This window comes from Ruditapes philippinarum, unplaced genomic scaffold (assembly GCF_026571515.1).
Source record: "Ruditapes philippinarum isolate M1 unplaced genomic scaffold, ASM2657151v2 ctg2284_1_1_1_1, whole genome shotgun sequence".
In the NCBI taxonomy this organism is placed as follows: domain Eukaryota; kingdom Metazoa; phylum Mollusca; class Bivalvia; order Venerida; family Veneridae; genus Ruditapes; species Ruditapes philippinarum.
In genome coordinates this window covers 148245-164803 of record NW_026864722.1, presented here as the reverse complement: position 1 = coordinate 164803, position 16559 = coordinate 148245, and the positions used below count along the sequence as shown (strand labels likewise).

Sequence of the window (16559 nt, the reverse complement as noted above, 5' to 3'; positions counted from 1 at the left end):
CTTATTTTATATATGTGATAAAAAGAATATTATATTTGTGTAGATTCAATACTAAATTTATTGAACTCGTTGAATAAAACAATGTTATGCTCACCAGAGGCTCTCATAATATGATCTTATTCAACTCGTTCAATAAATTTAGTATTACACTACACTCATTTAATATCCTCTATGTATGATGCGTATTGAGTGTAATAATACATTAGATTACATATTTTTTAAGTCTTACTCATGAACTAGAGTTATGTGCCAATAATTGTAGAGATTGCATGTCACACGTATGTCCATTTAATAAGAAACCGGTTCCTTATACGATAGGATCTGTTGTGGATCCATTAAAAATTTAGATTTACCTTAAAGGGAGGTAACATTCCTGAATTATATTTGTAATTAGTTATACACGTAGTTCTTTCCAGTATGTTGAATAATGTAGATTGAAAAGAAAATCAGGCCGGGTCAGTCTGTCATTACTGGGGGAAAATAAACATTTAAGATGGCTTCCAATATGGATGCCATCTTATGATAAAACAATAAAGTTTCTTGCGGGTTGGAAATGGCCGCAACCGGCCATCACATACTTTGGGATTTTATTATATGGTCAAGTTATGTTTAGATAGTTCAAGTGGTAAAACTTAAGAATTGCACACATCAGAATGTAAATGGCTCTTAGTAAGAACGCACAATGATGCATATAAGTGTCGACCGTCGTCTTAAAGTCCACCTAAAATATTCCAATGTCGCAACTGGAATGTAAGTCAGAAATCGGTATTTAAAGATCCTGTAACACAATTTTCTTATGATTTTAAATCATAAATATGATGCTCAAAATAAGATTTATCAATATTGTAGGTTCCAAAAAGCATTATCTATAAAGATTTTACCGAATTTAACATTTCATGTAAATAAAGGGTGGTTATTAAAACATTTATTTTCCATAAAGTTTATGTCAATTTTTACAATGAGAAATGAATGCATATAATTTAATGATTACATATATGCACAAATATTTGCAGTACATATTTTACATAGTCTTCGATGTTTGAAAATTGTTTTATTTGCATAATTATGTTAATATATAAAATTTCACTTAGTGTGGTATACCACTTTGATCACAACATACAGGATCTTTAAGCAGAACTCAATCGACACCTTCAGAACTCTGGAACCCAAAGTGCGTTGATATGTAGCATATTTAAAGGTGCGTTTGACCCCGAAGTGCTATGGAAAGCCAGCGGTCGCTGTGGAGAGGTTATGGCTGTTGTGGAAAGTCGGCGGTCGCTAGGGGAAGTCAGTGGTTGCTGTGGGAAGTCACTGATGGTCACGGACAGTCACTGGGTGCTTAAGAAGTCTATGGTGGCCATGGGAGGTCACTGCTTGCTATGCGAGACACTGGTCGCTGTGGGGAATCAGTGGTTGCAACGGTTGTCCGTTGTCGTTATGAAGAGTCACTGGTTGCTATGGAAGTCATTGGTTGCTAGGAAAAGTCAGCGGTTGCTATTGAAGTCATTTGTTGCTAAGCTGGTTTACTGGTTGCTATGGAAAGCCAGCGGTCGCTATGGAGAGGTTATGGCTGTTGTGGAAAGTCGGCGGTCGCTAGGGGAAGTCAGTTGTTGCTGTGGGAAGTCACTGATGGTCACGGACAGTCACTGGGTGCTTAAGAAGTCTATGATGGCCACGGAAAGTCACTGCTTGCTATGTGAGACAGTGGTTGCTGTGGGGAGTCAGTTGTTGCAACGGTTGTCCGTGGTCGTAATGAAGAGTCACTGGTTGCTATGGAAGTCATTGGTTGCTAAGAAAAGTCAGCGGTTGCTATGGAAGTCATAGGTTGCTAAGGTGGTTTACTAGTTGCTATGGAAAGCCAGCGGTCGCTATGGAGAGGTCATGGCTGTTGTTGAAAGAAGGCGGTCGCTAGGGGATGTCAGTGGTTTCTGTGGGAAGTCACTGATGGTCAGGGACAGTCACTGGGTGCTTAAGAAGTCTATGGTGGCCATGGGAAGTCACTACTTGCTATGCGAGACACTGGTGTGACTCCCCACAACGATCAGTGTCTCGCATAGCAAGCAGTGATTTCCTTGACCACCATAGACTTCCTGAGCACCCAGTGACTGTCCGTGACTATATGACTTCCCACTGCAACCACTGACATCCCCTAGCGACTGCTGACTTTCTAAAACGGCTATAACCCCTCTTCATAGCGACCGCTGGCTTTCCATACCAACCAGTGAACCACCTTAGCAACAAATGACTTCCGTAGCAACCATTGACTTTCCCTAGCATCCAATGACTTCCATAGCGTACAGTGGCTCTTCACAGCGACCATGAAACATAAATCTGGAAAAGAAAATTCAGTTTAATCGTGTGTAAAAACAAGACAAGCGCTTGAGTATAGTCTCTTTAAACTAGGGCTTATAATTATTATTTTTTTTTGGGGGGGGGGGGGGTTGGCGGTTGGGCGGTAGGGGACGACGAGAGAGGTAGTAGAAATGTACAGTCTAAGAAAAGTTATTTCACAGTGGGCCAACGTGTTGAAAATTTTCTTTTTATTACATGGAAGATGTCTGAGTATCCAAATTAACACTATCATGTATGCATTGTCATCAAAATAAATACGCAAAAAATACGAAACGTGTCTATCAGGATTAAATATGCACATACGTTTACATAATTAACAACAGTTTCATTTTTTTAAAAATCTCTTTCGCCTCGATCTAAAATTTGGTTAGGTTGATAATTTGGATTAGTTAAAGGGTATAAAGCTATATATGTCATGAAATATTTGAATAAAATTTATCAATAGTAAAATTATATTGCTTCCATAATTTTATGGTCGATTTCCAAAAGACTTTTAAAATGTGATGTCTCTGCTACTCTGCTATTTAACACGCATGAATATTGTACGTAAATAGAATACAATGTTGCGGGACCAAAAAAAAACCTAATCCTATTTTAAGTTTGTTTTTATCCGTTTAACAATGACTTTGTAATGCCTTATTCACTTTTAAGGCAATTTACTACCATATTTCTTTCATACAAGGATTTTGGAAGTATTCTTTTTTTTTAAATTAAAACAAACATGTTTGCTTGTTAATAAATAAATAAATAAATAAATAAATAAAAATAAATAAATAAATAAATAAATAAATAAATAAATAAATAAATAAATAAATAAATAAAATAATATAAAATAAATAAAAAGATGAATTAATTAAAAAGAGAAAGAAACAATATTAAACAGACAAAAAAGAGATAAATCTAGTATGCATGCATAGGCTAGAAAATCTACCATTCAATAGACATAATTTTAAAACGAACTTAAATTTTACATTACTGAGGGGCACTAGAACAAGATACATGCATCTTTGACCGCTGTATGCAGATTTTAACCTAATTATTTCACCCGGATTTCCCCCTACTGCTTTCAAAGGCACGTTCTAATTCTGTTACTTAAAAAACACATTACATTTTATACTATATTTGAGGCACAATGTCATGGTGACCTTACTGAACATTTTAATGAATGTTGTTTTTTTTTTGTTCACGAACACATCACGGCAATATCAGATGAAGAAAGACTAGTTCAATACGGTCGGTTTGAAAAATGGTCCCGTGAACCAATGACCCATTTCTATATTACGTTAATGTTCGATACGCGGTCATTAACATGACAGCTTAGCATGGCTCGTCCTTCCAAAATTGCAAAGTAAGCAAAGTAAGCACATAACGTATGGCATAAAATTCAAAAGTTTTCATCAGATTCATATTCTACCACAAAGCCTTGCGGCGTACGCACGTATCTAAGCTGAAAGCTCTTAGCAAATATTTCAAGCATCTTTGATAAGCCTATAAAAGATGAAGATCGTTGACGGTAAAGTTCAGATTAAGACAAAATCTGAATCGAATGAAGAAACAAATGATGTAAATAAGGAAGTGGAACAAGGAATAGTGAAAGAACATTGCGGGATGATAGGCAAGGAAACAGACAATACCACACTTCAAGAAATGGATGATGACACTGACGATGATCAAACTGGACCTCCAGTAGACCGAGGGTGGGCATGGGTCATTCTAACAGGTAAAACTGTATCGTGTTTTTGAAACAAAACAAAGGTCATGAATCTTATTACTTGTAAGCACTTCATCATTGATTTGAATTGTATTCATGACTATTTACTGAATTTCATGCGTGAATTGCATCTTTGAAGTTTCTAATTTAGCAATTTGGAAAGATTTTTTTCAAAACAAGTATGCAAAAATTGCATTTCTTAAAATGAAGCATCTGAAGATTTTGTGGCGAAAAAAAGTTAGAAATTGACAGCATGAACATGTTACATGCAACACTAATGCATCATTAATTTTGCAACCGCATAAAAATCAAATTCCGGTTTCCTGTATTCACTTCATGACAGCGCATAAAATACGATTAAGTCAAATGTTTGAACGCCACCAAATTATTTGCATTTTACATTTATCTATTTTTGAAACACGCATATATTGGCTAATTACTTTTGACAAGTGTCCTACCAAAAAACCACGGCCTTTCATTAAATGATGCTTTGTAACACCGCACTTTGGGTCAAGCAGCTAAGAATAAAATCCTTATCTCGTGGCCACGAGATATAATTCAGAAATAGTAAATCACTACTTGCAAAAGAACAACAGTAAAAAGTCTTCAGGTAATTGGGCAATGAGTTGTTTTTTGAAAAGTACATCAAAAAGAAAAATCTTTTGAGAAATAAATAAATGAATTAGAAAAAAAAAAACATTTCTAAGGCAAAATGGGCCTTTATGCATTTGATTAGTGATTACATTTTCTTTATGTGTTATTGTCATCACAAAGAAATGCAGCAGAAGAGATTTGCATAGACTCCTTAACCCATTACTGTATGAGCATTTTGTGAAAAATGGCTGTTTCCATTGAAAAGCCTCTAGTTACAAGTTCAAATTGCTATGAAACTATTAACGATGCTTCAATATTCATTAAACTTGGCACAAACTGTTGACTGGACCATAGCCATTATAACGGCAGGCTCAATCTTTAATTTCCTGTTACCATGGCAATGAGGGGACATCTCAAAATTGCCCAAAATCACTATATTGCGTTTATTTTTCCATCCAAACTGATTTCGCAGTGCTGCAACTTTTCAATGGATTGAGATAAAGTCAAATGATTTTCAGCGTTAGTTAATCGTTACCTTCTGATCGACCTGAGGTCAATTTTAGCCTCTCACAAGTCCACACTCTTCTTGGCAATGAGGGGGCTACTGTCCCCCTTCAAACCTCTAAGCAGACGGGGGCAGATCCCCCTTTAGCACCCCTAATGTATCTTTCTGATAGGGGCGGCGCTGAAAAAGTGACATTTCTTAAACAAAAACAAGTGTTTAGGGTCTAAATCTCAAAGGGTGGGGTTATATTTGAGATAAAGGTTAATTGTCTCCCTTTAATTTGATTGAATAATTTTGTATAAAATAGTTATTAAATAATCCAGTGACACGAGTATAATTTTAATCTCGCTTACAGTAATGTATAATTATAGATATTCAAATCCATTATCTTATAGGTGAGGTTATCCTTACCAAACATTATTTGATACGGATTAAATCCACTCTAAGTTAATGAGGAATGCATAGCGTTCTTTTCATACATATAGTTTAATGACCCATATATCTATCTACATGTATAACCAGTGTTTTATTCATTACTATAAAGAATGTAAGGATGAAATCAATTTCAATGGAACATGCTTCAGACGTTATGTTAGACTGTTGGATAGATATTGGAAATGAATATAATATGGATTAGTAAAAACTCGGAATAAGTCAGATCTATTTATATTTTTTCAATAAATTGGTAATAAAATTAGAAGATGGAAAGAGAATCAAAGATAAAGAATGAATTAAATGGGAAAACGTTCAATTCTAATGATAAAGTTGAACAAATGTCAGTTGGTGCTGATTCCACAATGCTAAATAAAGATAACGACGAAGATGCACTACATGATGTAACTGAAGATGTTGAGGAATGTGAAAGTTGGGCTCCAGAGGACAAGAGTTGGGCTCCTGTAGATAAGGGGTGGGCGTGGGTCATCCTTGCAGGTAAAAGAATCTGACTTTGTTTAAAGGCCCATTTAGACCGAATAATACTATAACTTCCATTTCTCCAAACTTTTTATTTTTATTCTAGTTGCCCTGTACCAATATCCGAAAAAGTACCAGTTGGGCATTAAAATGCACCGTCTTTTACTTAATTTGCTGTTTGGTAATTAGTACAGTTATAGTGATTTAGTTTTTTGTATGGAAGTCAAAATATGACTCAGTTATCGTTCTGCTATTTTTATGATTAATTATTTCTCATTCAGCGCTACAAAATGTCAGTGAGAATTATTCAATATGCTTTAAATCCATTATGTAAATATTATTTAACATATGTATGTTCATTTTAAAGATTTCTAAGGTATAATTGGCATTTAATGTATATGAAATGTAAATAGTATTATAGCGCAGTGTGTCGGGTTAATGAACTGTCAAATGAACTTTCAAATGAACTGTCAAATGAACATTCAAATGAACTTTCAAATGAGCACCACTGTAGTACATGAACAAAGTAGATTGAATATCATTACACAACAACTTTGTACAAAATATGTTACAACAAGGGTGGACATGATAATATTTTCAAAAACTCGTCTCACATGGCTTCTTAAATTTCCATATAAGCTGCTTTCATTTCGAGGTGAAATAATAATTATAAAATCGTAAACGAAACTTTTAAAAACCGCATTATGTAAATTAAAAAGAACATCTCGTTTACACTGTGTACATGCTATTTACCCTAATCTCTTTAAAATCGTGCTACTGATTCTAATTGTATCTGACCTTATACATGTATACATCATGTATGTAGGATGAGTAAAGGAGAGAAAATCATGCTCTGACTTTAATTAACGATATGAAAGCAGGGCGACACCATTACACAACATCGGATGGTTAAGGTTATAAGTGTAAACAGATGTACCAAATTTTCATGACTAACGTTCCTAAAAAAAGACGTTTGTTTCTAAATATAGTATTCATAACATCTCACATATAAATTTTTATTTGATACAATGAAATGTTGTCGGATGTTACAGATATTATCTATGTATCGTGTCCTATTTTTTGAACTTAAATTAGTAAGCCGTGCATTTATTCATACCATGCATTCATTTATAGGTCCAGGTACATGTATAAAAATTTATAAAAACCAATCTAAAAAGATTGAGACATATATATTCATTTATTTCACACTAAAATGTAACAAATGAACTTCTATTGTCTGCACCATGTGATCTCCAATTACAAATCAACGTTGGAACCGTTCCTATCAATTAAGCATCATTTCTTATTTTGCCTGTTCAAATAATTCATGTCAAATCAATATCGCACTCTACCAAGCCGCTTTTTCATAGCCCAAAATCCTAAACAAATCACTGTTGTACTTCTTCTGGCCTCGTTTTCATTTTCAGAGTCCAAAAAGGATTTCATATCCCTATTGTACTCGGGGTATTAAAGTTCTATCAAAAATTGGTAGTGTGAAATAAAGGTGTAATTTTACATTTACAGTACTTATTTTTAGCTTGCAAAACCGATATCAGGCCCGGCTAACGCTTCGTCCAATATCGGCATGATAGATGTGTACTCGTCTAATATAAATCAGTATTGTACTGACCACATATTTCTAAAATCCATAAGCCGGCAAAGCAATCTGATCTTGACGATTTTACTTCGCAATAGACCTCGTAATTTATGGTGATACATTAGAACTACTTCAGTCACATGATTCCGCCATTATGTTTTTTTCTTATGACGTCAATTTTAAAATTTCAATATTAAGTAATTAATTCTTGTTTTCAATTAATGTGACTCGGGTCAATTAAAATAAAGAATAAGTTAGCACAGGACATACTCCCAATACTAAGGGGTATGGCAATTGTTACTTTCTCAAGAACGAACACTGCCTTTACAACCCCGACCGACTTGCCTTGGTATGTATTCGTGGCCTCTTATCCGGAGTATACTGGAAAAGCCGATGCTTTGCGATTGTTGAAAAAGTTATATACCGCTTGAATCGGCAAATAATTGACTTGGACATGGTATATGTTTGTTTTTCCAATATTGAAAGATATAGCGAAGACATAACAAATGCATTTTCAGTGATGGTCGAGCCATTAGCGATGACGTAATGTTACCTGTGATAACCCACCCTGATATTGTCTTTTCTTCACTGCAAGTGCAATCAAATTACGAAACTAATTTAAGAAAGGAACAAACATTAAACTATGAATTAAAATTGGGAAAAATAAATAATGTTATAATACATTATGTAAGTATACACTTTATTTAAAAGAACTCACTAAATTTGCCTTTATTATTATTGTATTCAAACGAATGACCGGTAACTACTCTCAGCAAGAAAATCAATTCATAATAAAGGAACTATGAACCTTTTTTTTCGTGCATGCAAATCTGCAAAGCAACAAGATACATTTAAAACCCGAGCACGCAGTGCAAGTGATCTGATTAGTCCGAGTACTTCTACAGGTGTGAATGCACGACAAAATAGTGTGCTATCTATAACTAAACAGCTGATTCGGTAATTCCGCTTTTTGCTATTTGTTTTCGTTTAAATTTTGGCGTGTTTTTCACGTGCTGGTGCGATCACCCGGCCCGAAATTGCAAAATTGTGTTCTGAGTCACGCATATGAAAAAAATGAATAAAAATACACGCAACGACGGCGTGAGATTGCATGATTTTATCCGTTAATGCATTTTTCTTCTCCGTGCGCAGTTTTTATACAAGAATAGCAGTTGTCACTTTAATGTACAATATTTTGACCAAATAACAAATACATTAAAAACAAGTTTAAGAAAGTAGATTAAAACGACTAAGGGTAAATACTAAAAAGGTCAAACTAATGCGGTTAATGCCGAATTACTATAATTGTTTTCGTTATATGATAAGCTGGTATGAAAAAAGAAATTTCTATTTCTATTTAACAACTCAGCAAATATCGATTACCTATCTTTCTGAGGCCAGTGACCTTGAAACTGGTGCTTATGATCATTTGTGAATGTGTATAGATAATCGATATCAATTAAACAAATCCCTGTACATGTAGATTGAATTAAACAAATCTGAGTGTATGACCTGATGTCCTGAAAGTAGGACAGGGCTACTTATAAATTTAAAGCATGATTTGATATGCTTGAATTGTAAAGCTCGTTGGGATGTTTGTTCGTTTGGTAGATTTTTACACCGATAATCATATTTTGATGGTCAGCCGACCAAACTGGCTTTCCTGGATAGCTAACCAGTTATTACCAATTTTCGACTGATTTCATAATCGGCAGATAACAACAAATAACCATTAGACTCAATTTCCGATGTTATTTATTATGGGGAAATTTCGTCTCGCGCGAGGATCAAACCGCCCACCCCTGGATAACAAATTCGATACGAAATTATATATATAGCAGTTATTATGTTCATATTTTATATGCCTCTTTTTTTGTACACATGTAGTCTTTTAATATAATGAACAGCATAAATGTATTTATTTATCAAATTGTCATCCAAACACATGATGAAAAATATTTTACAACATGAAAAATATCACAAAGGCATGTATATAGGCATTCTATTCAGAATTACAAGAGACTGTAAAATGCACAGAGTCAGTGCATCTAGACGGGTATCATTTTATAACACACAAATACAATTTACATGATACAATTACAAAACAGCTGGTGAGTATGTCATTTTCATAAATGAGGAAAGTATAAGCCTTATAATATACATTGTATTACACGCGTATAGTAAACTCTCTTACACTAAGCAATACGGTGGTTTACATACATCAATATTGGATTAAATGTTGAAGATACCTGACATGTTTATACAGAATTAGTTAAACTGAAAACAGAACAAAACAGGAAAAAAAAACAACAAACACAACTAGGAATAACTAATTTTTGTATCTTTCACAAACCCTGAAAATAATAAGAAATGACAGAAAAGGAATTAGAGTTGAATATAGGATTAAATGTAGAAAAACATCGTATAAAGAATGAAGCGGAAAAAGAAAAGAGGAAGTTGCTTGACAATTGTGAAATAAATCAGGAAATAAGTATTGAAACAGAAGAGGTGAAAGGCGGAGCTCCAGTAGACAGGGGATGGGCCTGGGTCATTCTAGCGGGTAAACTAATTTGAATATGTTTGACATGCGCATTACTTTTATACGTTGTACTTTTAGTACTTGGTTGCCGTTTAATAGGCACGCTCTAGTTGCGTGATTGATTTTATTGACTGAAACGTCGGTGATTGATTTTATTGACTGAAACGTCGGTGATTGATTTTATTGACTGAAACGTCGGCTATTGAGGCATGACTTTAATAATAAATAGGGTTTTTTGTAACATTTCAATTATCATATTTTTCCTTTTTATTTTGCAAAATAAGACTTTATATCGTGATCTGAATATAAATTAGAATTTTCAGCAAATAATCTGTTCTACGATTATTAGAGCAAAATAGCTTAGTTATAAGCAAAGTCCTGTCTAAATCGAAATAAGAATATTTGAAGATGCAAAAAACATTTCATTAATATTTGTTGAGTAATAATCACAAAAAGGATTTAATTCAATCAGTATACCAACTTTTATTCATTAACTAGATGACCATTAAAAAACATTTATATACTCTATAAAATACTTAACAAAAAAGTGATATAACTGGACATAATTGTAGCCATGAACTTATGTCATAATATGTGTTAAACCTATAAATAATCTTTTGTAGTAAAGGCATTGCAAAAAAATCATTAGATCTACCTGAAATTTGATACTTGTATACACTTTGTAAACTTATGTGCACCTATATATTGCACCTTGCATTATGCAGTCATTTCTATGGATAGTACAAGTACATTGCTGAAATATCGGCGTTGTTTCATTCTGAAATATTTTCTTTTATTTATTCTTGTAACATAGATTTAATTTTTAAATATGTTACAATAATAAAACTTTATTGATCACTTAATGCACGTCTTGTAATGATGTTGTTTGCCAGTTGATCTATGTTAACAATTCGTTTGAAGTAAATGCGTTCCTCAATGTAACAACCACATTTACTCAATAGAAATAAAAAAGAAATGAGTTTCGTTGCAATTGGAGTAGCGTATTTTATTTTATGCAAACCAGCTAATCGTATATGTATCACGTCGTATTGGAGTCCAATATTGGCTTAGTCACATTCGTGTTGGACAGTTTTGATGCTGATACGACTGTAAAAGTTTTTTACGGTATTTAAACTGTTTATTTCGTATTGGACCTGAGCGTCTTATATTGGCATTGTAATAAAAAATATTGGCTCAGACATTCTATTACACGCAGACAGAAAAACATAGTTTCCTATCCAAAATTTCTTGGTTAGTAATTACAGATCTTTTACAAGTATATTTCTAAATTTTTTTTCTATCAACAAGTTTTTTTATGAGAACGCTGTACAAAAAAATTGTTACAGTCCAGTGGGTTAATTGCAATCTTGAACCTTAGTCAAATACTTTGGAACAGTTTGTGGTTCGTATAATTAACATAGTTATTGTGTTTTTAGTACAACCTTGCCGTTTAAAATATACTTATATACTTGGACGCATGTATACCCGCAAACATGTTATTGTATTGGGCAATAAACTAAGGTGATCGATTCATGCCATGGCTATATACTATATATTATATACTATATACAATTTGAATTCTGGATTAAAATGAATGTAGATGTTATTTTAATTTGCATGCAAAATTCATACATGGTTTTACATTAACAATGAATGTTCTTGTATGTTTGTTTGTTTGTTTGTTTATCTGTCTGTCTGTGTTTAGTTTGTTTGTTCGTTCGTTTTATCGAGAATATATCCAATCAACTGATTTAAATGTCAAGAGTTATGCATGCTTTTTAAAACGTTCCGAACACTCGTACTGGTTTAATAAAGTTAACGACGGGATTCTTCAATTTATTATTGTAAATTATTTAATTTGTATTAGGATTTGTTATTTATATTGTTACCTTGTCGCAGTGAGCATTTGCGTGTCACAAAGTACATGTATGCATGCAGCGGAATGCTTAATACTTTTTAAATATACCCTACAAACCATTTGATAACAACTTTCAGAAGGGAAATGTCGGGGTTTTTTATTATTATTGTTGCAAACCGCTGTGCCGAGATTTCGATGTGAGCATTTAATTAAAAGATTTCAAAAAGTAGCGTAAAATGACTGAGTGTCGAGTGCAAGTTAGTTAATGCCTTAGTTGCTACCACTGTTAAGTGTATAGAAAAATAAGCTAGCATAAAAAACAACAACAGAAAATGCGACGTGCCAACGCATCACTATAACTGATCCGCAACCCGAGGTCAATGACCTTGAAACTGATGCTCATGATGATCATAGATGATCGGTATAACACAAGCAACGTCCTACATATTGAACTTTGCAAAAAAATACTTCCTTCAGTAGCACCAATCTCCTCTTATTACTACAATCTGCCAAGGGAGGTAATCACTGTGAGGAGTTTGGATATGTACGTGTCCTAAAAGTAGTTCTGTCCTGAAAGTGGGACAGGACTACTTTTAATAGATGTAATAATTTTATCAAACATTAATCTGCCGGAACCGGAAGTGGTTAGCCTGTGTCACTGTTATAGAGCCAGGCAAGCCGCGAAGAATGGTCGTGTTCTCTATTGTTGGTGGACTTAATTTTGATATTTTATATTGAAACCCCTTTAATTCTAAATGGACTGTTACATAATCAAAGATGGGCAAGTCCAGTGAAGATTTTCATGTGGTTTAGGGTAAGCTTAATATGCAAAATTCAATAAATATGTAAAATGCAATAAAATATGTTGATTTCATAAAGTTAAACTTATTTTGAAATTTATTATATTTACATAGCAACTGAAACATAATAATATAAACGTATGTCCTAGGCAACTGTGTATACTTTAATATCAAGAACACGTGGTCATATATTTTTCTATTGTAATTTTCTTTTTATTATAATACATCACTGAATTATATGCTTTTATCGTAATTAAAAAAGTATGGAAAATGGCTATAGGCAAATACAACAGTTGTTATTTTCAATAGTAAACTCTCTTACAAAGTGAGATCTACATGTATATACAGTGTTTCACAACATACACTCATCCATTTGTGTTTGATTGAATGTTCAGGATAAGTGGTATATTTATAAATACGGAGCTTGTTAAACGGGAGAAAATCGTCTGATATATTATGCACATTTATTATAAACAAGTAAAAATCACAAATGACCGGAAAGGATTCTATGATAGGGAATGGATTAAACGATGAAACCATTCGTATAAAGAAGGAAGCGGAAAAAGAAAAGAGGAATAGAAAATCCGGGTCGCTCGAAAAGGGTGGAACAAATCAGGAAATAAATAATGAAACAGGAGAGGTGAAAGGCGGGGCTCCAGTAGACGGGGGCTGGGCCTGGGTCATTCTAGCGGGTAAACTAATTTGAATATGTTTGATTAAATGATATTGTTTGTATAAACTTTAATTAATACTTGGTCACTGTTTAATACGTACGAAATGGATTCATCACTGATTTACAATGTATTTTGTGACCTTCAGTTACGCGTTGATTTAATAGGAGTTTTTGTAAATGTTTAATGAACATCAAATGCCATAAAACAAATATAGATATAAAATATTATAACTTTTGACGTCCAGTCAGACTTTTTATTTGATGTTTTGTTGTTGTTGTTGTTGTTGTTGTTGTAGATGTTACACCAGCGTGATTAAATCAAACGAAAATAGGTATTTTGATATTTATATACCCGCATTAATTATAGAATGTTTTTAGGATTATTTATTCATGATGTTAATTTTATAGTGTATGGTAAATGAATTACAAAGGACGTTAAAATATCGATTTTCTTGTTGAATGAATACCATGTATTTAAAAAAAGAATATTTAATTAAATGTATTAAAACCAGAAACCGTGTCAGTATACGCATCTATGAAATTAATAGTTCTTATAATTATATAGGCCTAATTTCGCAAACATTTTCTTAAGAGGCCACGCGCGTTACTAACATGGACTTTCATAGGTTGGCAAATAGACATTTAATAGTCTAGGTTGGTCATTGTCTTTCAAGTATTGAAGTGTCATTGTTTGACTATTATCTTAAAAATTTTACGTCCTAGTTTTTTTTAAAGACATGTACACGGAACTTTTGCTTTTGACTGGAATCAAGTATAATTAAAATATAAGTACTTTTTTATGTTCTACCATAAAAACACAAAATAATGAGCAATGCATAGATGTCAGGTCAATGGCATATATTAATATACAGTAGTATCCTTTGTGTAAGAACAAATGCTATTATGAGGTTATTACACATAGTTGAGTACAATACTGAATTTTGACACCTATATTGAACGAGGCGAAAGTTGATATAGGTCATAAATAGGCTTTGCAGCTATGTACGAGTTCAATAGAATCAATTTTGTTTTAAACAGAATTAATAACCACTTTATTTCAGTGTTTGTTTACTTTTTCGTTCAAGTATATTTAGGAATTGAAAACAAAAAAATTGGACGCTGAAAAATGGGTCTAGATAAAGTACATAGAGTACGATGTGTGTGGGTTTGATATAGATATGTTGGACTCTGCAAATTAAAACGAGGCTATATGGGGTATGATATGCATTTGATACGGATTTCTTTACTCTGGAAATGGAAACGAGGCTAAATTGATAGGTTTCGATCTGATTATTGTTAAATTCTAGTGGGGCATCACGCGGTTTATACGCTTAAAGTTTTTTGTTTATATTTTAAAAGATGTGAAATAAAATTTAAAAAAGAATATACACTACTTTTGATTTATTTTCGTTAAAGCAAAATAAATTTCTACCCAAAAGATTTCATTGATAACTAGAGGGCAGTTAAATATTTTCCACTAAAAAACTTACGTACAAGAATTACACACATAACTGAAATAAGGATCAAATATGACAAAAGTGTCACAGGGTTTAGTGCACATTGTACGAGTTATACATATATCTTTTTTCCATTAGTTACAAAAAAAATTAAGAATGCTCCAAAAAAATATGATAAATATCTAATGAGCCACTTCAAATGGTTACATTTTTTTATGAATGATTATCATAATTAAACTAATTCATTTTACTTAACCGCCACGATATCATTAAACATGCTGTTTTCTTCAAAAATATCAATTTGTTCACTGATGTTTCTCGACTCAGTTTAATATGTGCATCAAGTATTTAACATCTCCACAGGCTTGCCCACAAAAAAGTCATCGCAGAATCAGTTTGATGTATGAGACATTTAAAAATTACACAAACACAAAACGCTGTTTCGAACCACTATTGTTATCATCTTATAGATTTAGTTAATGTATGTAATCAAATCGTTCGTTTATCTGAAATCTATGGTGTCTGATTTGTGCCATGTAATATTTTGTTCCACGAGGCGTTAATACGGCAAAGTGATGGCTTTGCGTCGTACTTTTGCTCCGCGGGGTGCCAGGCGAAGACAGGATGACATTGTCGAACATTGTGTTTTCACTTTGCCCCCAGCGGGGTGAAGATACAGCAATCTAGTGACTTTGTTATTGTCAAATTTTCGCGTTTTTATCTGGCGACCTGCGGAGCGAAAGTACGAAAAAGTGTTGAATTTGTCGTATTTTCTTGTTTTTGTCTGGCGCCTCGCGGGCCGAAAATACGACATAGCACAAATCATCCACCATAGAAATGTGACATGACGTTCGTTGTATAGATAAAACCCTATGATGTGAGTTGAAAGACTGGAACGATGTACAGAAACGTAATGCTAATTAAGATAACAATCTAAGAATGCTTTGTAAACTATCTTTATCTTGACAATTAAAATAGTTGATGTTGAAAGGAGGCTGAAGGAAAATAATCATAGCACAGGCATAGACCGTAATCGTCTAAATAAATTGTAAATGTTAATCATAAATGACATGTACTGTTAAACCCTGGGAAAATGAAACCCCAAATTTTCCACAATCTGCCAATGGGTTGGCGATTCATCGCCTGATCATTGTGACCATACTTTTCCAATCGTGCAGTCCACTCTGTTTGATTTTTTATCAAGGCAATCGGCCAGAAACCTAAGATCATCCGTGTCATTATATGCATTTACAAATATTTCAATAGGACTGCTTAGTACTTTTGACATAACTACTGCGCATACTATCAACATTTTGCCAGTGATACTTTCGCAATTGGAAATCAGGAAATCATGTATTATTCCTTTATATTACATACTTAAATAGTTCATTGACATTAAGAAAAAAGGTAATTTGTGCCTCTTCTAAAGTATTTCAGCTTTTTTAACGTAAAATATATTTATATGAAGTTATGACATTTGCCATTTAAATAGTCGTACTCATTCTAAATTCACAATATTTTCCCAAGTCCCCTTTGACTTCTTTGCAACAGTGCAGCATTA

The 16559-nt window shown here is 33.3% G+C and overlaps 1 protein-coding gene across 1 annotated transcript in view; it reads left to right on the top strand.

The window, feature by feature from the left end:
• Nucleotides 1-5738: 5738 nt before the first annotated feature.
• Nucleotides 5739-16559, top strand: part of LOC132726651 (uncharacterized) — a 34156-nt gene continuing 23335 nt past the window's right edge. The window contains exon 1 of the mRNA XM_060711994.1: nt 5739-6092. Coding sequence (XP_060567977.1) covers nt 5864-6092 — 229 coding nt within the window. The 5' untranslated portion in view covers nt 5739-5863. The remainder of the gene's footprint in view (nt 6093-16559) is intronic.